Raw genomic sequence first — 24,085 nt, 5'->3', positions numbered from 1 at the left:
ACTTCCCTTGGTTAGCCTGATGGCAAGACTGTAACACATGATCTGTTTACCACTAAGAATATTTTACTTCAGCACTGTGGTCGGTGCAAGCCAGATACGGAATTCGTATCCATCAGACATCGCTGGGATTCGAACCCAGATCACCTCATTGGAAGGCGAATGCTCTATCCCCTGAGCTCTCACAGGAAGATTTTGTTTTTTCTTAAAATATATTTTGGAGTGCACAATCTGTGGCCCACCGACTGCTGATATGCGGCATAATGAAAAAAGAACTTTTTTTCCCCTCAGGAATTAAGGAAATGTCGAATATTTTAAATCGTGCTTTCGAGTCATTACTTTTTGACGGGTTTTATTTGTTCAGATTCCATTGTAAATCTATTTTGATTCTCGATCGCTTTTTTAACCGCTTGGTTATCTATATTCTGTGTGAGACAAAAAAAACTTACAATGAATAAAGCTTATCAAAAACGCTCCGTTAAAATACCATGTTATTATAAAAACTGTAAAAATTAAAAAAAATATATAATACATATAAACTAATATTGTTTGTGCATTTTAAAAAAATTATAATTTAAGCCACTCCAACGATTAAGATTTTTTGTTAAACGCTTTGAAAACAGCATTTTTTTACTATACTGCTTTTAAAGCATTGAGACTGTTTTGAAAATAGTTTTAATATCAAGATTTATAATATAACATTTTAAGTGTAATTATTCCGTCAAAATTTGAGTTGTAAATTACTTTATTCAATTCTCCCTTTAATCAATTGATTTGTTTCAAAAGTGTTATTGCTTTTTCGAACTTCATCTTAAAATAAACTGATCTCTTGCAAATATTTAATTAACTAATTAAGACTAAAGGTTCCTTTTATTAAATCAGAGACATCACAAGATTTTATTTCTCAGAAAAATAACTTAGAAATGTTTTTTTCTATTTTGAAATCATAAATGTCGACCCAATCGAAAAGGAAAAATTATGTTAATGAATAAAAGAAGCACTTTAAAATGGAATAAAAATATCAACAATCACCGGAATACATTAGTTAATAAGTCGCCATTAAGAATTTTAATCACTGATTGACCAAGTAGATTAATTCTAGGAAATAAAATGAATTTTTTTCTTTCATTTTGAAAATTCTAATTAATATCGGTTTTTCAATCAGTTAGAAGAAAGAGAGGAAATTTTTTTTTACTTCGTACGAAATCGAAGGGATAATATTTTTAAACTAATTATTCTTGTTCGCAATTAGCTTTCCTTTTGTTTTTACAGTGCATTTGCGATGCAAAATAATTTATAATACTTTTTCTCCTATTTAATAATTTAATTTATATAAAATTACTTTTTTCTGCTCAACATAAAATTACAACCAGAATTATTCGTGGACAGTAAACAGGATATTCGATTATCTCGAAATGTGTATAATCGTAAGAAAAAATAAATATTGATTACGAGGATAAACATTTACATTCATTTGCGAGATTACTTGCTCTAAGACAGGGTTTCTTAATCTGTGGTTCATGAACCCCTAAGGGATCCATGAGTTATATTTTGGGGGTCCGCTGACTTCTCCTAATTTTTAAAACGTTTGGAAGCCTACCGATTACTTGTAAATCGAACTATGGCAGCTATAATTCCGTTTGCTACTGTGTATCTTTGCGAAGCGGGATTTTCCACACTTGTGACAGTAAAAATATAACATCGAAATCGATTGAATGTTGAACATGATATACACGTTGCTTTGTCGAAAACCATCCCCCAATTAAATTCATTAATTACGGAAAAGCAGCAGCAACCTTCACATTAAAAATTTTAATTTTAAAAATTTTGTATACTATTAAAATAATAAAATCAAATGTTTTCTAATAATTGATGTTTTTTGCAATTATTTTTTTTTCTCACAGGGGGGTGGTCCGTGACTTCTTGAAAATTTTTTAAAAGGGGTCCATTATAGCAAAAAGGTTAAGAAACACTGCTCTAAGAGATGTTTTAAATCCTAAATTATATTCATTGGTGTAGGAAATTAATAGAGTTTGCAGACTGGGTCGATTATCTCTAGAACTACTGGACCGATTTTAATGAAATTTGATGTGTACATACATTGATGCAATAGAAAACAAATGTGCAGCATAAAAAAAAGCATTTTTAAATCTAACTCATGAAATGACTTGATCCTTTCAGCGCAGACGAGAAGTTTGATGGCACCCACCCTACAAATGTTGTAGTGCGTAACAATGGCAGCTGCACGTACATTCCACCTGGGATATTCAAGAGTACTTGTAAGATAGACATCACGTGGTTTCCCTTCGATGACCAGAAGTGCGAGATGAAGTTCGGTTCTTGGACATATGACGGGAATCAACTGGACCTTCGGCTGTCCAACGAAGAAGGTGGGGATCTCTCCACATACATCACGAACGGAGAGTGGGATCTCATCGGTGAGTATTTACATTATAGCAGATACTTAAATAAATCCATTTAACGATTTCAGTTCAGACTTGCACCACTTTATGAGTCAATAAATTCTTTAATAATTTCTTTGGAACCAATCACAGGGACCTTTCACACGGCATGCGATTCACGTGATCACCGTTGAAAGAAAACTATTGGTGAGATTTTCGCGGGAAAATATATTTTACCAATTGGGTATAATATGAAAAAAACACAACTACTTCTACTTACTAGGAATAACATTTACCTTTTAGTTTAATTAATAAGCTGAGTTCTAAATATGTTTACTAAATTCATATTTCAAAAGGAACTAGACTAATACAATTCCAACCTGCCGAGTAGCGACTTATAACAACACACTTCATGTAATGTTTACTTGTTGCTAAAAATCAGGTTCGCAGAAAATGCTGTTTTTTAGTTAAATTTAGTAGGAATAACACATCCTGTGACGTAGGCTATAGTATACCCAATTAGGTGCTCATTTTTTTCACGAAACCGGTCAGTGAATAATTGCTCTTCTCTGGTCACAGCTGGAAAGCCAGAACGACGAATGCCTTTGAGGACAAAATTTACATTTTAACGTTTAGATTACCATTCACTAGGTGATCCTTCGACAATGGCCCTTCCATACGCAGCACAAATGTCTCGAACAGCCTTTGCAGCCTTAGAGCCTTGATTGAAATCAAAAATTCTCCTTTCATTTTATTGATCTCTGAATATTTACGAAAATTAAATGAAAAAACATCGACTCCTTAAAACAAATCACCCCTTTTCGAATCATCTAAAACAGTATTCCAAAATAATCAAATGACATGTGCGGAATTATGTTACAACTAATAAGAAATGAGCATAATTTTTAGCTGCCTAATAAAAAAAACGGAATTTGGAATAAATTGAAAGAATAGTGTGATGTGTGAGAATATTAATTATGTTCCTGGCTAAGAAACTGAGCTTAATTTATTATTGAATTTAATATTTCTCAATGAGTATGAAGTTGATATTAAGTTCACAAAACAAACACGTTTCTAAAATTACTTAAGGATTCATGTTTCAGTTCATAAATAAACACATTTCGTTTTATTCTTTTTCGTCTACGGTTATAGTTACTGTCTAAACCATTAGTATAAATATTTATTTTCAATTAACTTATTTAAAACTCGTTTGCGTTTATCTAAGGAACTTTGGAATAAAAAAAAGTGTAATTTTCCTTCTCATCTATTAATTATTATTTTCTTTGAAAATAAAGAATTCCATATGAAACGCAATTGTAATTAATTTATTCTCTGTTTAATAAATAAGTAGACGTCTACGTGAAATAATGATTAAAGGAATAACTTTATTAAGGTTCTTTAAATCTTTGGATTTCTTTCTTTCTTTCAGTAATTTATTTTAAATTTAAACACTGTAAGAAACATCTCAACACCGAAAATGGTACTTTTCACCAAATTGGTGTCGTGAAACGACATACTTTTACTGCACCAAACATGTTTCTTTTATAAAATGTAATGTCATTTGAAATTTATAAAGATTCATTGCTTATTTACGATACAGCATAAAGTAAGAATTTAAGGATTCATGTTTCTAAAAATAAAATGTGTTTATTAACGGATAGAAAATATTCTCAAATTATTTAATGCAAGTGACAGATTTAAGTACACCTTCTTAAAAGAACATCTTTATTATACAACTATAACTACCTTTTATAACAACTCTTTTTTTTAAAGCATCGGGCGAGGCGAAATCAAAATTTCACATTCTTGTAAACGAAAAAAATGACGATCGTCAGAAAGTTTAACCAAGATTGACGAAATAATTTCATGAATTTAGTTAACTTGAGTACGCGAATCGAATCTTTATCATTTATTTTATTTTATAACCTTCGTTAAACAGCCGACCCAATTTTTGGGGGTTTACGACTACTAATGCTCAACTCTACATTCTTGTCATTTTGAACCTAATCCAGAAGACAAGGGGACGACTGGATCAAATATTGGGAGAAATTTAGTCTTCGTTTAGGATTTTTTGATGGAACTAACCCGCATTTGGTTTACGTGGAGAGGTAAGACCACGAGAACGTCCCTAGGTTGGCCTGATGCCAAAGGGACTCTAACCCATGATCCGTCTACCACTGAGGATACTTCACGTGAACACTGTGGTCGATGCAAGCCAGATGCGGACTCGTATCGATCAGTCATCCCTGGGATTCGAACCTAGTTCACCACATTGGAAGGAGAAAGCTCTATCCCCTGAGCCATCGCGACTCAAAAATGTTTCCATGCCGGGAATCGAACCCGGAAGTTTAAGATATAACAACACCAGGACCCGAGCTATGGACTTCAAATTATTAGCCATTAAATTAGCCACATATCAAAGGTAATCGCCAATTTCCGTAAGTCTTAGCCAAATGCAAATTTTAACAAGTTTTTATGATGAATTGTTTCGCGTATTTTACGCGAACGGTAGTTTATTTCAGGCTTATATTATTTGAAACCAATTCTAATTGGTTATGCGGCTCATCTTACGAAAACTACTGAAATCGAATAAAAAATACTGTCTGTTGAGAAAAATTCATTTTGACGTAATTTTGAGGATCGAGTTAAATATATATATTTTTTTCCAGTATGGAGCAGCAATAGCTCAGGAGATAGAGAGTTCACCTTCTAATCAGGCGAACCGGGTTCGAATCCCAATCGATGCGAATTCCACATCCGGCTTGCAGCGACCACACTGCTGACGTGAAATATCCTCAGTGGTAGACGGATCATGAGTTAGAGTCCCTTTGCCGTCAGGCTAAACTTGGGAGGTTCTCGTGCTCTTCCTATCCATGTAACGCAAATGCGGGTAAGCTCCATCAAAAAGTCCTCCACGAAGGCAAATTTCTCCCAATACTTGATCCAGGAGTTCCCTTGTCTTCTGGATTGGGAATTACAAGGCTACGGAGTAGTAACATTAGTAGTTGTTAACCCATAAATTTGGGTCAGCTATATTCAACGACGGTTATAAAATTAAATATAAAAACAACAAATTAGGATAGGTATAACATCACAGTTTTAACAGTGAATGAAAATTTCAATCAATACTATCTCTTTTAAATCTCGTAAAAAGTTTTCTACTGTAAGCCAAATGAAAAAAAAAAGACAATTTATTTTTTTAAAAAAATAGCTCGTTAATATTTGAAATCTAAATTTACAATATATTGTTAAGGTTCAATGTTTAATTTGAACATATCATACGCGAGAATGTTTGTTTAAAATAGAAACAATGAAAGTATTCAAAGCTATAATAAAGCTTAAAAAGACCGATTTTGAAAAACAACAAATAAGCAGAAGTAGGCCATTAGAGGGATTACACATTGCCTAGCTCTTAAATTTAATCATTTCTAATCCTTTTTTTAAACAAATAAATCTGTTTGTTAATTCTATAAAGAGCAAATGTTTCGATTCTCAATAAATGTAGCGCTTTTTATTTCAATGCAAGTGTATCATTACTCGTTGCCAAGACACAGATGATCAAAAAAAAGAAGGCGGGTACAGCTAAGAGAGAACCACGAAATGAACGGTAATGTACTGATTAATAATTTTCTTTTTATTGGTTCTGAAGCTGCAACCACCGAAATATTAACTGAATCGAATATTTTGGACAGTGTGAAAAATAAAAGCAATACAGCAATAAATTGAGAGGAGGACAAAGAAGATGAAAACGGAAATTATGAAGAAATCACCAAACCTTCATGTGATAAAATGTTAAAATCATTTGAAACAATTCGATAGTGGATAATAATTTACAAGATAAAGCTGCATCAATTGCTATTTGAATTATGTCGAGTGTTTATGAATTTAAAACCTGTTTTGTGTTGTATAAGTATTTCAAATGATGATTTTCTATATAACGAATTTTCCATATGAGGAACTTTTTATCGGAATTCTGAAATAGAGATCGGGCTGCATTAACTTCTTTCTTTTAAACACTGTAAAAACTGTTGCATAATATATCTCCGAAATTGCCGTTGAACAATCTAAAAGAATTATGTGAAGAATCTATTTATTTCACCTTAGCATTGCATTCAACATTCAGATACATTTAAAAAATGGTAGTTAATATATTTAAACCAACAAAGGAGAAATTGTAAACCAAGTTCCGGTACATTCATCCTTAAATTATTGTTGTTTTCGAAAATACCAATTAAAGCATACTTTGGATAGGGTAAGCAGTTTTTTTTTTATCATCGATTATGGGAAGACTTGACTTTGTTGGTATATTCAATGTGGCTATACCTCCGCAGAAAAAGTTCTCCGTTTAAAAAATTAGAAACTAGAGCACCGATTTGGCGATTTGAAAACATGCTTATGTATAAACATATGAAAATTAAAAAAAAAGAACCAATCACATAACGGTAAGTAGAAATTATGGTTAACCAATTCTGACGTCATCAAAAGCAGAGACAGCAAAGAAAAGAATAACATGGTAACCAGATACTGACTATCGGCGGAAATTTTGCAATCGAAATTTGTTGCCAGATCCCGACTTTACACGTTAACCAAGAAAATTATTTGCATGAAAATCAAACAAATATAATGTCTCAGTTTAGGGTCGGGATAGCCTGGTCGGTTGGGCGCTGGGCCCATATCCAAGAGGTCGTGGATTCGATCCTCGCCGGCCGAAGACTCCCCGTGTAGTAAATGGTGACTGATGCACGTTAAATCAGTCGAGTCTCAAAGTCCTCCACGTTCCCACAACAAATAAATACCTCTGGGGGTACTGATCCAGGAGTTTCCTTGTCTTCTGGATTGGTTCAAAATTACAAGGCTACGAAGTTGAACGTTAGTAGTCGTAAACCCATGAACTTGGGTCGGCTGTTCAACGACGGTTATAAAAAAAAATGTCTCAGTTTAGTAAAAAAAGATATTTCTAGATCATATTTGAAAAAGAATTCCCAAGTAAATTCGCAGAAATTTTACTTTTGAGGAAAGGAATGTAAATTATGGTAGGTATTTTATTTACGTCTCACTAAAGCTGCAATATGGGCTATTGGCGGCAGTCTGGGAAGCATACCTGAAGATGATCCGAGGACAAGCATCGTAATTTTGATCCTCTGCAGAGGCTCCCCTGCTTTAGCAGACCAACGATCTGCGCGCGAAGTCAAGCATTTTACGGTAGAACAGTTTAACGAGGACCGATAACGCGCACCCTCGATCCCTACGCAGGCTGATCAAAGTGGTCACCCATCTGCCTACTGCCCGCAGTCACGTCCGTATTCACCAGCACAGATTACCTCCGGGTAATCTATGAGTAAGAGTAAAATCACGAGTTTAGTGCGAAACGTTATTCTCCAGCCGAAATTTCGCCAAACTCGCAGATTTCATCGACAGTTCTGACTCTCCGGCAGAGTTGGCCAAAAATGTAATCGATTACATTTTTTGATTACAGTAATCAATTACTTGTAATCATGATTACAATTTTCAAATATTTTGATTACAGCTGTAATCATGATTACAATATTGATTACAGTAATCAATTACTTGTAATCGTGATTANTACAAAGTCACATGGTTTTACCTTGCCCAATCAAAGGCCTCGTTATATTTCCTGCAAGAGTTAAACTCGAGTTGTGAAATCCTCTGTTGAAAACGGTTGGAGAATAAAAAGCGAGGGTTAATCCGAGAGTAACTCTGAACCGTGGATATTCCGATCCTCGAGTTACTCTTGAATTTAACTCGGCGTGGTGAATACGGGTGTCAGTGATGCTTCACTTCGGTGTTCTACTGAGAACCGCATCCTTATGATCAGTCCACTGCGGGACCCGTAATTTTTGAAGCGTTTTGAAAGTTGAAATTTATGAATAAGGTGAATAATGTGGAGCAACTTATTTGTAGTAACTGATCATTTATTTGAATTTTTTTTACTCGAAAAAGCGAAGAAAACAGATTTTGAGGCATTGCTTGCGCATCCTCTAACTAAAAACTGTGTTTCAGTATTTTTTATAAACGTCGATGAACTGCCGACCCAATTTTTAGGATTTACGACTACTAATGTTGAACTCCGTAGCCATGTCATTTTGGATCCAACTCAGAAGACGAAAAAGCTGTTGTATCAAGTATCAGGAGAAATTTACCTTCTCGGATGACTTTTTTGACCGAACTAACCCGCATTTGAGTTATATGGAGAGGAAAAGGAAGATCACGAGAATCTCCCATGGTTTGCCAGACTGCAAGGGGACTCAAATCCATGATCCATCTACCACTGAGGATATTTCACGTCAGAACTGTGGTCAAGTGCAAGCCGGATGCGGAATTCCTATCGAGCAGGGGTGGAACCCCGGTTCACCTCATTGGAAGGCAAGCGCTCCATCCCAGAGCCATCGCTGCCCTGTGTTGCAGTATTCACTGCGATTTTTTAAATAAATAATTTTTCTTCTTCTAATGCCTGTTTTGTTTTTTAGCACTGCCAGGCAAGCGCAACGAGATAATTTATGCTTGCTGCCCAGAGCCTTACGTGGACATCACCTTCTATATCCACATCAGGCGGAGGACTTTATATTACGGATTCAACCTCATCATTCCATGTGTTCTCATCTCTTCGATGGCACTCCTGGGATTCGCTCTTCCACCCGACTCAGGAGAGAAGCTCACACTTGGTAATTATCCATTCTGTCTATATATGTACATGTTAGTAAATATACCGAAGAGCCATTTCATTATGACCACCCTCCATCTATAACAATAGGCTAGCCCAGGTTTTCATGGTTTCTGGCTGGCCCTGGAACAATGTTTTCATGGGGCACATTAGGACCCATAATCCTCATACAAAAATCCCTGACGTCTGTAAGCTACTTGAACATAGTTGTTCACCCATTCATGGCAACAGTTTTTCCTGCGGGAGATGGTGTTTACCAACAGGATAATGCACCATGTCATAAGGGTCGAATCGTCGAGGAACGTTCCAGATGTTTANCAATTGAGCATTTGTGGTCCTACTTGGAAAACCAAATTCGTGCTGCCACGCTACCCCCTCACAATGTGAGGGAATTGCGGGACCAGTTGGTGAGCGCTTGGTACCAGATACCTCAGTCTACCTATCAGCACCTTGTGGAATCAATGCCACGGCGGATGCTAGCAGTTTTGAGGGCTAAAGGTGGACCTACATGTTATTAGCAGGGTGGTCGTAATGCAATGGCTCTTCGGTGTATAATACCCAGATATAGCAAAATAAGGTTTATTTTCACCTAGCAAAAACCTTTTAATGTAAGCCTAATAAAGTTTGTTATGCGGTTTGAGTGCAAACCTTCTAACCTTAAAACGAGATCTGTGACCATTTGCTCTATTCTACCGACATTACCCTCATCCAAAACCTTAGAAAACAAACTTCTATATAAGAACCTTAAATCGAGGTTGACATAGGGTGTTCGAGAGGGAAACAAATCCCTGTTGTTGTTGTTGCGCGCCCCAATTGGCCAGGTCCATGACGTTATACACCCTCAAAAAATTCAACACCTTCCATCTGCTAAATCCTGGTTGGGTGAGCCCTAGGCACGGGAAGATGGGGTGAGACGAGGCCTGCTCTGAAGAACAGTTGTTAAAAATTTCAAAGTTCTTGGATCCTTCCGAAAATTTCATTGATTTAAGGTGCCCACTTCGAAAGCGGGCAAGAATAGTTCGTTCCTGTCTACTAAAACCTTGGGCCAGGGAGCCTCCAGGTCGAGAACTCTGATACCATGTGTGCTTTTGGGGGGGAGATTCCAAGTGGTCTGGTTTTTGTGTTTTATTTTTGAGAAGATTTTGAGAAAAAATCCTTTAATAAAGTTAGTCTCAAAGTGGAAATAGTCTTCAATCTACGTAATTATAAGTTTTTTTCGCAATATCTTGTAAACTCAGTTAAAAATACACCTTGTCATGAAATTTTAATGCACAATGCAATTGGATCCTATCTCTAATGTCGCGTCAGCCTAAACATCGTAAGTGACAATGCTTTTTTAAAAAAGTTTAAAAACGAATAATTTTTAATCTTCTTAAGATGAAGGTTTGAAACTTCAATTTTTTTGCTTTATTGAAAAAAAGATTTTTAGTGCAAACACTTTCTTGATAATAAAAAAGAAATTCCGTCATGGTTGCCGTAATGTTATATGCTTTCTGGGATAGGTGCCTCAAGTTTTCGCGATTGCCCCACTCTCTCAACTTTTCTACATTACCACGGTTTCGCGAGTTTCCCCTTGTCAGTATATATCCCATCTTCTTTCAAAAACGTGCTGATTTTATAACCGTCGTTCAACAGCCGATCCAATTTTTCTGGGCTTTGCGATTACTAATAACGAACTCCGTAGCCTTGTCATTTTAAACCCAATACATAGGACAATGGGAATTCCTGGATAAAGTAATGGAGAAAAGTTTGCTTTCGTGGATGACTTTCTCATGGAACTAACCTGAATTTGTGGAGGACCATGAGAGAACTGAGAGAAAAACCATGAAATCCTCCAACGGTTAGTCTAACGGCAAGGGGACTGATCCGTCTACCACTGAGACTGTTTTACGTCAGCACTGTGGTCGATGCAAGCCGGATGCGGGATTCATATCGACTAGCCATTGCTCTGATTCGAACCCAGTTTACCTCATTGGAAGGCAAACGCTCTATCCTCTGAGCCTTCACTGTGGAAAAAGAGTAAACTTAGCCATGTTGTGTTGTGTCCAATCCTTCAGGATCTAGCGACAGCTAGATCAAATCCAAGAGACCGTGGACCCTAGCAAAATCAAGCACCCGAAGTGGGCTATCACGGATATCCGCAAGAGCGAGCCCCAAGCAGTCGAGGACATGATCGGGGGAGGCCGGCATCAGATGGTACTTGGTGCACGTTGGGAAGACTTTGCGGCCGCATTCAAAGGTCATGCATTTGAGGTGCCCACTGATAAATCTTGAGGCGGCCGTTTGAGCCTGTCTGTCAGCCTCAAGATCCAATGCACATCCTAGTCTTTTCCTACAGAACCAGGGATGGGCAGGAGGGGAGAGCCAGACCTGCCGGACTCTATTTTTCGTCACTGAGAAAATCTCTTGAAAAGTGAGGTCATAGTGGGTAGTTGCCATCTCAGAGCAGCCTCTTTTAGCCAGGATATCCGCAACTTCGTTACCAGGGACGTAGACGTAAACTTAGCCATAAGCAATGGAAACGAAGAGGGGAAAAGTTAGGAGTGGGAAAAATTCGCCTGAACTTGAGACTCCTACTCTATTTCGAATTAGTATAATAAAATATTCGCCTTCATTAACATGCGCCTTCAACATATAAGTGTAATAAATACTGTGAATTTACGTCATCGACATTAATTTAGACTTTGTTTTAATTCTTTAAATGTTATGAAATACGAAATATAGGAAGGTTCATATGATGGTTCCAACTATACATTTCATGATAGTTTAATAGGAATTCGTGATGGTTAAATAATGCATTTCCATATGATGGTTTAGTAATAATTCTTGTTGGTTCAACAGAAATATACCATCATAACAATTTTTTTTTATGTTGGACTATCATAAATCAATCCGAATTCCTTCATTGGGATGATGGTTGTTCATAACCGTTATAACATTTTATTTCTAAGAAACTATGATGGAAATTTATGATGGTTCAACAAGAACAAACCATCAAAGCTAGTTACTATTCTTATGTTGAACCATCACAAATCAGTCGGAATTCTTACATCGGGGTGATGGTGGTTCATGACCGTTACAACATTTGACTAAGATTCTATGATGGGAATTCGTGATGGTCCAATAATGCATTTCCATGATGGTTTAATAATAATTCTTGTTGGTTCTCAGGAATATACCATTAAAACAATTTAGGATTTTTTTCATGCTGGACCATCATAAATCTATCCGAATTCCTACATTGGGATGATGATTGTTCCAACATTGGATTTCTAAGACACTATGGTGGAAATTCATGATGATTCAACATGAACAAACCATCAAAACGAGTTGTTGTTCTCATGCTGGACCATCATAAATCAGTCCGAATTCCTACGTTGGGATGATGATTGTTCCAACATTGGACTTCTAAGACACTATGGTGGAAATTCATGATGATTCAACATGAACAAACCATCAAAACATGTTGTTGTTCTCATGTTGGATCATCATAAATCAGTCCGAATTCCTACATTGAGGTGATGGTTATTTTTGTTGATTACCATCAAAAAATATAATGGTACATGAGAGAATCATGGATGGTTATCATCAGGATTATGTTGGTCCATCAATGGAGAACCATCAAAAATTTTGACTCAGGAACAACGAAAAACCAGCAACGTCTTGCATTTGAAGTATAATTTATGAACATTTGGCGTTCACAATTCACTGAGCTTTTTTGCTCAATAAGACTTTTAGAAACTCAATAATAATCTTAATATTCAGTTAAATGAAACTAAAATTAGATTTTTCAGCGAAAAAAAAAGTCTTAATTTTATTTGTATATAAAAACATCACTTAAAACCTTTTTCACTATTAATTCCTGTGAAAATTTATACTTAACCTTTTGACTGCTATGTGCTCATATATGCGTCTAGCCATCCGTGTAGCTTATGGACGCATGTGAGTCCCGCTCAAGTCATCGGAGTAGACTATGGACTCAAGGATGAAGGACTAGCCTCTTTAAAGGATAGGTTCGGAATTAGGTTCTCTCGTGTGTGTCCAACTTTCGAAGATATGTTATACGTCGTAGTTTAGTAACAAGAAAAACAAATATTCATTCAGGTTATTAATATCATATAAATATCGTTTAAGCTATTAATATCCTAGCTATCAATATATTGTAGATATTATTAAGCTATTAACATTATAACAATCAAATCATTTAACCCTTGGTACAATTTTTGGTGCAAATACAAAATGTTTAGATAGAAAATCTGCAGTTATTGCTTCAAATTAAAGCAGTTAGTCAATGGGTTTCAATATTCATATTTTTTGAACAAGAGTGAATATAGTTTGTCTATTGTAAGAACTGCCTCACAGCAAAGTCAGAGGCCATCTGCCGCAATGAAAACAAAAATAGCCCATTTCAGGGAGGGAAGCTTCTCTTCACTTTAGGACTAACACAATAGTCCGTAGAAAAATATTCCCTTTCTCGCGCAGACCCGAGGCTAAAGCAGTCCTACACAGTGACCCCACACCCCTACTTGAAATAGTTACACATCGTTACCGTAGTCATTGTAACGGGTCCAGACGAATGGCTAGAGGAGTTCTTACTTTAGACAAACTATAGAGGAATTTCAGTCGTTGTTTTCGATTTTAGATGTTCTGACTTGTATATAGAATTCAACGAAAAAACAACTGGGTGTTTTTGCTTTGTTTTTCAGCTTTCTTATTAAATTGAATAATGAAAATTGAAAAAATGAAACTTGGAACATAACCTACAGTCTCTGACCAATTATTTGATGCACTCTAAGATTCTATGTAAAATTATACTTATCAGTTGTATAAGGTCGTCGATAGCTTGGACTGTATGAAGAGGTTATAAGTAATTCTAGGCGACTGGTTACAAACAAAACAAATTTATTGAGAGCTGTGGCGATGGTTCATTTTTTTTTTCATTCAAGCGGTAATATACAAATGTCTCTGACATTTCTCTTGAATATTTTACCATTAGGCATACGTAAATTTACAATTCTTATTTTTCCATCCCTACTTTGAAATATTTCCACTATTCTTCCAACTGACCACTGTGTGGCAGGAAGTTGCTCATTTTTTATTAAAACAAGAGTACCCTGTTTTACATCGTTCTTACTAAATTTCCATTTGGTTCGACCCTAACATCGTCTCATTTCACCCATTGATACAACTGCAAACCGGTTTCAGTCGCCTAAAAACAATAAAGCTGTATTGTATCACTTGATAATTAAGATTTTTCATAGAATCTTACAGTGCGTCTAATAATTTATCCAGGGTCTGGTTGCAAATTAAACAAAAATGGAATACTGACTCACTCATGAAAAAAGAAAAAGAGACTTCGAAAGAAATCTGAAATAATTTATTCCAATCTACTTAATTTAAGAAACTGTCATCAAATACAAGAATAAATTATCTGACGAAAAATATTTCCAGGCAATTAAAAAAAGAGCGAATCAGATATTTCCTATTAAATCTTTACGTGGTTGTCTTTTAAATGAATGATACGGGGTCCAGAGAGATATAAAGGGGGAAATAATTAGAACCTATTAAAGTTAAATACAAAATTAAAAACTTTGAGTTCATAAGCGTCATTGATTTTTGAGTGACGAATATTTCCCCTGATATGAATAAATCTCATCCTTAATTAGTGATGAGAAAAGTTATCGAAACCGTTTTCTTTGTGCTAAAGAATTATAATAATTGGCGAGGAATAAAACGAAATGTGACTAATTACAAAATCATTTTCTCAAGTAGAAATAATTGTTTCAAGTAACGCTTCCTTTTAAATGTTGTTTTATAGATTCCGATATCTTTTCTTAAGCATCTTGTTATTGAACGAGTATTGCATGCGTTCGTTAAAAATAGAATGAAACACAAGTGTGTGTTACGCCTGTCGAATCATTTTTTTATGGCCATAAATCGATGAAATATAAAAGAAAATAAATATTAGGCTACGTAAAAATGAATTATTCCAATTCATTTAATCCTTTTAGGCCTTATGATAAAAGAAGTTATGTCTTTGAAACGAAGGAATTTTGTGAGAAAAGTTTCTGATGACCGCGCTTTATTTTACAAGAAAAAGTCTTTTAAAACTTGTATAACAAATACATGGATGTATTACATGTCAAAAAAAATATTTTATATTGATTTTTTTAAAGAAAGGATATTGTTACTACAGCTGTATGATAAATAAAATGCAGGTGATAATATTTAAAATGTATAAGTACCCGGGCTTTTTATAATGTGAAAAACTGAATCACTTATTACCTGACTTATTACCATATATGGCAACGTTACTTTTAAAAAGTAAAGAGTAAAAGTACAAGTATTTTTAAAAAAAGTAACGAGNATAATTGCATTTCGAAAGTGGTGTCACTGAGTCTGCTGCGAGAATTTCTCAGAACGTGCGTAGCCACGCTGAATAAGTGCTCCACGGGAGCACTAGAAGGTACTGCAGTATTATATTTCACATATTTTTTTAAATTTTTTTGTAATTTTTAGAAAGCTTACCGAGTTTTAGAAAAAAGTAACGATTTCATTCTACATTTCCGTTACAAATACTTGTACTTTTTCCCTAAAAAAGTAACGGAAGTACAAGTAAAAGTACTAAATTTAAAAAGTAACGAAGTACAAGTAAAAGTATGTACTTTTTACTTGTACCGGTGGTACAAGTAACGAAAAAAAAAGTACTGCCATATATGCTTATTACGCATTACCTGAATTTCGATTTCTGTGGAAATCTTTAATATGGACTATTGACATGATATCAAAAGAAAATATCGATACTTAGAATCTACAAGAAAAACATTAATTTTGCTGATACTACTAAAACATTCTATCAATGCTACCTGGTACGATCAAAAAATAATCTATCTGTACTTCCCCGTATTTCATAGATTGATGCGAAATTTCGATTTAAACTTTTACTAATTAGTATCGTTAGTTATATATTTCTATCTATTTATGGCAGTTTTGCTAATTCTATAAGCAACTGAGGTCTACAAACATAATAGATTAAAAATAGTCTTCAGTCGATACTGCTGTTCATACACACAGGGCTGGGATAGCCTGGTTAGTAGGGCACTGAGCCCACGTAAAGAGGTCGTGGGTTCGATCCCAATCGGGAAAAGACTCCTCGTGTAGTAAATGGTGTCTGATGCACGTTAAATCTGACGAGTCACAAAATCCTCCATGTTCCCATAACAAATCATACCTCTACGGGTAATGATCCAGGAGTCACCTTGTCTTCTGGTTTGCTTCAAAATGACAAGGTTACGGAGTTGAGCATAAGTAGTCGTAAATCCAAAATTATTTCGTATATATATATATATATATAAGTGTGTGTGTGTTTGTGTGTGTGTTTTCCATTGATAAACCAACATAATCTTGATAGTAACCAACATAAGTAACCATGTAGGAATTCGGACTAATTTATGATGGTCATAAGAACAGCAACTTGTTTTGATGGTTTGTTCATGTTGAATCATCAGATTTTCCATCATAGTATCTTAGAAATCAAATGTTGGAATGATCATGAGCCACCATCCCCTCAATGTGAGGAATTCTGGCTGATTTTTAATGGTTCAACATAAAAAAACCCAATCGTTCTGATGATATATTCCTGAGAACTGACAAGAATTCCCAATATACCATCAAGAAAATGTATAGTTGGAACCATCATGGACTATCAGAGATTGTTGGTCCATGAAAGTCAAACTTCTCTTGATGGTTAACCATCGTAGTTTTAAAGTAGTCAATCATGATGATGGAAGTTTGTTGGCAGATCAAAAACCATGAACACATAATGGAAAATGTTGGATGAAGACCAATAAATGATGTTCGACCGTCATGAGTAGCACTGAAACCAACATAAACTGTCAAAATTGTTTGGAATCATCAAGAATTTTGACTTGGGTGGGAATGTCATATTGACAAGTGTCGATAAGATCGTAAAGAATTCAAGAGTATTGATACTTGTTAATGTCCATATCATAAAAATTCCGAATAAAAAAAAACTTTCTTATACTATGAAGGTGCCCTCTCACAAATTCAGAGAGCTATATTTAATCAGCTTTTTTTTTATCTCTGCAGTCTATTATCTATGCAGCTATTTGACTTTCGCAGCTTATGTCTGTGCATTTCATCTATCTTTAAATACAGTTTTTGAAAACTTTTTTTAAAGCTTTCCTTATTGAAAATTGTCAACTATAATCCAATTTTCAAAATGCATTTGTGTGACTTTCAACATTCAAATAGTCATAGTTTCCTTGACAGAAAAGAGATTAATATATTTCAAAGGGGATGAAAACTTCTATTCGGGATCTCGAATTGATATCTAAACGAGAAGGAAAGCAAAAACAAATTCAAAATCTAATGAATCATTACTGAGTAAAGTGGGATTGGTAGCCTTAAAACCTACTTGGTAGTGTACTGGACCCAAGTCCAAGAGTTCGTGGGTTCGATCCCAGCCGGGCAAAAGACTTCCCGTGTAGTAAATGGTGATTGGTGCACGTTAAATCTGTCAAGTCGCAAAGTCTTCCATGTTCATAACAAATCAATACCACTGGGGGTATTGTTCCAGGAGTTTCTTTGTCTTTTGCATTGGGTTCAAAATGACGAGGCTACGGAGTTGAACATTAGTAGTCGTAAACCCCAATATTGGGTCGGCTGTTCAACGATGCATAATAAACCTACTTGATGTCTAAAAAAATATATTAATGTCAGTCAGACCATGTAGAGCCGTGTTCTAATTATTTGTTCTTTTTTTTTACAGGTGTAACCATTCTCCTATCCCTGACCGTGTTCATGCTGCAATTGGCAGAGGCTATGCCGCCCACTTCCGACGCCGTCTCTATAATAGGTACACCCCCTCATTTTCATCTTTTTTTCTTTTCTTTAATAAATGCACAAACAATTATTACATTCTGAATATTTTGAATTGATTTTTATAATACACTGGTGGACAAAATTAAGAGATGGAAGACATTTTCCCGAATATCTAAAAAAAATACTGAATATAAATAAATGAAATTTGCTATGGATATAGCTTATTCCATGATAATAAAAAATGCAAAACAAAAATGAAAGTGCCATTCACTGGCAAGACCTATTGCCAATAAATCCAATGTAGTCTGAACTTAAGGATAAAAGATGACAATAAAAGTGAGGCNCTATGGATATAGCTTATTCCACGATAATAAAGTATGTAAAACAAAAATGAAAGTGCCATTCACTGGCAAGACCTATTGCCAATAAATCCAATGTAATCTGAACTTAAGAATAAAAGATGACAATAAAAGTGAGGCTTGTACAGTGTGTGTTGCCTCTAGTGTGGTATATGGTCACCCCTGACAGACAGACAGCATCCACAACGAGTATGCATGCTGTTAATAAGGGAGTTAAGGAGGACTTGTGGAAGACCCTCCCATTCTTCCACCAGAGCAATTTCTAACTCCAGAATGGTTCTGGGAAGAGGTTGGCGCATCGCAATAGCTCTCCCAAGAGCATCCCAAGCATGTTCAATAGGATTCAGGTCAGGGGATTTGACTGGCCAAACCATTCGTTGAATATCCTCGCTTCCCAGATTCTCATTAACCATGAGAGCCCTATGTGATCGCGCATTGTCGTCCATAAAAATGAACTCAGGGCCACCAGCGCCCCTGAAAAGACACACATAGGGCTCTAGGATCTCTTGACTGTACCTCTAGGCATTCACGGAACCATTGATAAACACATGGAGTGGTGTGCGGGTATCTTGCATGTGCGAAAAAGCTTTCCATCTCTTAATTTTGTCCACTAGTGTAGAAAGACAGCTATATTTAAATATTACGCATTTTGTACACTCATACGCGTAATTTTATCTGCACATACACACAATTTAAATGTTACACATTTAATTAAACGTCGTAATATCATTCTCAATTAATCGTGGGATAAATAAAAAGTATTTTATTAAAGATTGAAAATTTAAACAAGATATAGGGAGAGTATGAACTAACAGTAGGAAATGAAAAAAATGGCGCGTGTTATCCGACAACTGTAAAAGTATAAATTTGCTGACGTGGTCCACACTTGCTAGACCGAAATGCTCTCTATTGAATTTTTCTGACGCAGCGAATATAAAATAATTAAATATTTAAATGTCCGCAATGCACTATTTTTCTGTTCAAATAGAGCTCTTTAAGTTAGAAATGATCACTGATGTTATCTTTAACATATGTGAAAACCTGAATCGCTTCTAGTAAAATTTAAAACGATGACTAACGCTTACCCCATCGAAAAATTCCATTTCGTTTTTCGCTCATCCCTATTTAATGAATGAATTAATATTTGAAAACCCTGTATTAACATCAAGTATCATTCACTACAAGTTTTATTCAATTAGTTAGTAAGCTTTAATCAGTAGTAAGATTTATTCAAAAGTAAGTTAGTAAGCTTTATTCAATAAGTTTTAGTAGGTTTTATTCAATAAGCTTTTGTAAGTTTAATTCTATAAGTTTTAGTAATTTTTCTTCAAGTAGGTTTCAACAAATTTTATGTTGCGAACTAACTGAACCTGAACTAACATTTCTGCAATTTGCACCTCACAGAAACGAAACATTAGACTAGTCACGTGAGCTTGGAAATTCAATACTATTTTCATTCAAAATAACAATAAGTCTTACACGCTCGTACATGTATTGCTTTCTTTAAAAAGTGATTAGGAGGAATTGTTCGAAAGTTCGAAGAAAATATTGAAATGGATACTTTAGTTAAGTTTACTCATAAAAAGATTTTGCTCAGCTGAGTCGATGAGTAAAAATATTCCATTTTTGCAGGGAAAGAATCGTTCGAACACGTATTTCATTCTTACGGCTCATTTCACAAAAACATGCATTTTTCATTGATATTTTTAGAGTTTTTTAAGATATTCGAAAAAGAGAAAATCGGAAGTTCTTTTATCCATATTTGAACATTTTTTATTAGCTTTCTAAATTTTGGTTCAACTTCTTTATACCATCTTTAGAAGCGAAGTTATAGTTTTTTTACGTATGCTAATAATGGATGTTTTTTTTGGCTATTACATGCTTTAAATTCATTTTCAGAAAAACACTGACTTTGAGAAGAAGGAAAAATTTTACAAACGCACATCGCGAAAAATTTTTTAATTTAGAATTCTTTTGAATTTTGTATGCAGATTTTGTACAATGATGTTTTGAACTGAAAATCAAAGTATGAAATTATTATTTTTGTCACGCTTATGATAAGAATGCTTAGAACGTTTTTGTAAAAAATTAATAGTGAGCCTTATACTTATTTCTTATTCATTATGTATTTGAAGTTTTTTAAAAATTTTACTTTATAAAAAACAGATGAAAAAGCGGACAGCAAGCAAAATGAACAAAAAAACGGTTTAAAAAAACAGAGAACAAACAACAAAAAAGAAACAGTTAAAAAAAAAAACAATGTTGCAGAAACATTCTGGAAATTATGCACTACAATTTGTAGAGCTGATATTGTGACATAAAATTGTATTTTTTGTGTTCGAAATTTTGTGCTGCTTGTTTTGAAAAAATAATATTTTATAAATGTTTACCGTTAATTGTAAATTGATACTTTTAGAACCCACGTTTATCAAAAATAAAATTAAAATTTAATCAAGGCTGTTTTCAAAAACAAAAATAAATAAATAAGAAAAAAAATAGGTCAATCCCAGTCGGATAGTTGGATGGAAATGTTTCTATTATCAAAATCATACTACACTTTCTTTCTATAAAGTGGAACTCAGTGTCTAAACTAATTCGAAGAAGATTCTTGTTTATAGAGCAGAAACTATAGTGTGTCCATTTCTGTTTTTTACTTGTGCTTTTTTCACGCTGTTTTTTGCTTTAGTACAAAGTATTTCCTTTCCTTCTTTATCAATATAAAGTTGCTTAAAAGTATATTAGTTTTCGAAAATGCATTTTTACGCGTTCTGACTCCATAATAGGCATTATATAATTCCTAGGTTTTAAATGTTCTTAAATTTATTTTATTTAATCATTAGTAATCAAATTTTTATTAAATTAACAATCTAACAATCAGTGTAATGGCTAATTTTTTATTTCAATACAAATCTAAAACTCATTAATTCACAATCGCAACAAAATCAAACATCAAAATCTATTTATAACTCTATTCTTTATTTCGTTACCACAAAAATGTTTCAGTTACAGGGCTATACTAATTCTCACAATCCTTTTTGGCGATTAGCTATAGCCAAATTATTTTAAACTTAATATTTGTCACTGGGGGGGAGGGGTGGCATTTTTTTCGGCTTTTTTTTCTTTCAATAAATCGCCAACCATCAATCTTTGCATATGCTCCTGACTGTCTGTTGAGAACAGCTCACTTTACTTTCAATTCATCTCTTTTTGACGTTACCCAAGTCAAAATTCTTGATGGTCGATCAAATAATTTTGATGGTTTATGCTGGTTTCAGTTCGATTGATGTTCAGTTCAGTTCGATTGAACCTCATTTGATGGTTACCATCATCCAGCACTTCCATTAAGTGCTCATGATTTTTGATATGCTAACAACTTCCATCATTCCACGAGGGAAAATGCTACTATAAAACTATGATGGTTAACCATCAAGAGAAGTATGGCTATCATTGACCAACAATTAATGACTATCCGTCATGGTCCATGATAATTCCAACTATACATTTCTATGATGGTTTAGCGGGAATTCTCACAAATTTGTCTTTTTCTTAATCATGGACCATCATAAATCAGTCCGAATTTCTAAATTGGGATGATGGTTGTTCATAATCATTCCAACATTTGATTTCTAGGATACTACGATGGAAATTCATAATGGTTCATTTCTATGATGGTTTAATGGAAGTTCTTGTTGGTTTAGCAGGAATATGCAATCAAAACAATTCGGATTTTTTTTTATGTTGCACCATCATAAATCAGTTCGAATTCCTACATTGGGGTGATGGTTACTTATGTTGCTTGGCATCAAAAAAAAATAATGGTTGATGATGGAGTTATTGATGGTTACCATCAAGACTATGTTGATCTATCAATGGAAAACCGTCAGAAATTTTGACTTGGATAGAACTGGGGGCTGCGGTCCTCAGACCAAAAGTTCAATTTTAGTATTACTTTTTGAATTCTAGATGGATCTCCCTTTCTCGAATCACCTTTTTATTTTGTGATTTTAAAAGTATGACAATGCTCTTTGTAATAATATTTGCAAAGATAATAGATAAATTTTGATTTTATGGTTTTATTTATTTTCCTGGGATAAATATCCATTCTTCCTATGGATTGGAATGTGTCTGATACTGCCAAAAATATGCTTAATACTACAGTGATGCTACCTCCTCTATACACCGAAGAGCCATTACATTATGACAACCCTGCTAATAACATGCAGGACCACCTTTAGCCCTCAAAACTGCTAGCACCCGCTGTGGCATTGATTCCACAAAGTGCTGATAGGTAGTCTGAGGTATCTGGTACCATGCGCTCACCCACTGGTCCAGCGGCACTAGGGGGCAGCGTGGCAGCACGAATTTGGTTTTCCAAGTAGGACCACGAATGCTCTATTGGATTACGGTCAGATGAATTAAGGGGCCAAGACATGACTTGAAAGTCACTGGAATGTTCCTCGAACCAATCCATGACGATTCGACCCTTATGACATGCTGCATTATCCTGTTGGTAAACACCATCCCCAGCAGGAAAAACTGTTGCCATAAATGGGTGAACTATGTTCAAGTAGTTTAGAGGCGTCAGGGATTGTTCTATGAGGTTTATGGGTCCTAATGTGCCCCATGAAAACATTGTTCCTGGGCGAGCCCATTGTTATAGATGGAGGGTGGTTATAATAGCTCTTCGGTGTACACTAAAAACAAGTAATATTTAAAACAAAGTAAATAAAATTCAATTCGTACTGAGGTCAACAAAGAATTTTTTTTTAGTTATTTTTTATTAAATAATTACAATATTTTTTCCCATATAAAAATAAAACTAACATTTATTAAATTTAATGAATAAATTAATTTTTGAAGAAAAAAAAACTGTTTTAGCATCAAGTGGTCATCCACTACAAGTTTAAATAAATGGTATTTGAACTTGAGTGTATGAATAAAAAGTATTTTATGAACAATTGAAAATTTGAACTAGATAATAGGGAGAGTGTGACACTAATAGTAGGAATAGAATAAAACTAAACCACTCCTTTTCAACCGATTTGTTATTTTAGGTACCTATTTTGCCTGCATCATGATCATGGTGGCATTCTCAGTAGTTATGACAGTTGTGGTTCTCAATTATCACCACAGGAGTTCAGATACACACGAAATGCCCCAATTTGTAAGTATTTTATATTCATTCTATTAATATGATAAGAAAACATGCATTTAAGAGTGACAAAACAAACTGTTAGTGGATTTCAAGAAGTAAGAAGATTATCACTCCAATATAATAAATAACAGTCAAATTTGTCTTTTTTCACAAACTAGTGCTCAGACAAATCACCATTATCAATGCCCCCAATAAGAGAAATGGAAGATACAAAATGTGTACACTTTAACTGAGTCAATTGCGTACACGGCAATACTTTTACTTTCGTTACTTGTAACGATAGTAAAAGTAAAAATGGCGTGCTTTTGTTTGTACGTCGTTACTTTTTAAATATAGTATTTTGAGATCATTATTATATATAATATCAAGTAAATATAGTCATATCATAACATGTTTGTTTTCTAATCATGTTATTCACGTTCGTTTTCTAATTGTACTTTAACATATACTTTTTACGTGTTACTTTACAAAATCAAAACTTTTTTACTGTTTACTCGTTACTTTTGCTCAAAGTACTTGTACTTTTTCTCGTTACTTTTGCTCAAAGTACTTGTACTTTTACTCGTTACTTTTGCTCATAGTACTTGTACTTTTTCTCGTTACTTTTGCTCAAAGTACTTGTACTTTTACTCGTTACTTTTGCTCA

General features: G+C 34.5%; 1 protein-coding gene across 1 annotated transcript in view; it reads left to right on the top strand.

Annotated features, from left to right (window-relative positions):
• The window catches only part of LOC107456578 (neuronal acetylcholine receptor subunit alpha-7-like), a 252,153-nt gene that overhangs the window by 222,956 nt on the left and 5,112 nt on the right, over nucleotides 1-24,085 (top strand). The window contains exons 5-8 of the mRNA XM_071180921.1: nucleotides 2,179-2,435; nucleotides 8,888-9,082; nucleotides 17,873-17,959; nucleotides 23,339-23,448. Coding sequence (XP_071037022.1) covers nucleotides 2,179-2,435; nucleotides 8,888-9,082; nucleotides 17,873-17,959; nucleotides 23,339-23,448 — 649 coding nt within the window. The remainder of the gene's footprint in view (nucleotides 1-2,178; nucleotides 2,436-8,887; nucleotides 9,083-17,872; nucleotides 17,960-23,338; nucleotides 23,449-24,085) is intronic.

Source organism: Parasteatoda tepidariorum, chromosome 5, assembly GCF_043381705.1.
Source record: "Parasteatoda tepidariorum isolate YZ-2023 chromosome 5, CAS_Ptep_4.0, whole genome shotgun sequence".
Classification (NCBI taxonomy): Eukaryota; Metazoa; Arthropoda; class Arachnida; order Araneae; family Theridiidae; genus Parasteatoda; species Parasteatoda tepidariorum.
Note: the sequence above shows the minus strand (reverse complement) of the source record. Positions and strands in the feature narration are given on the sequence as shown.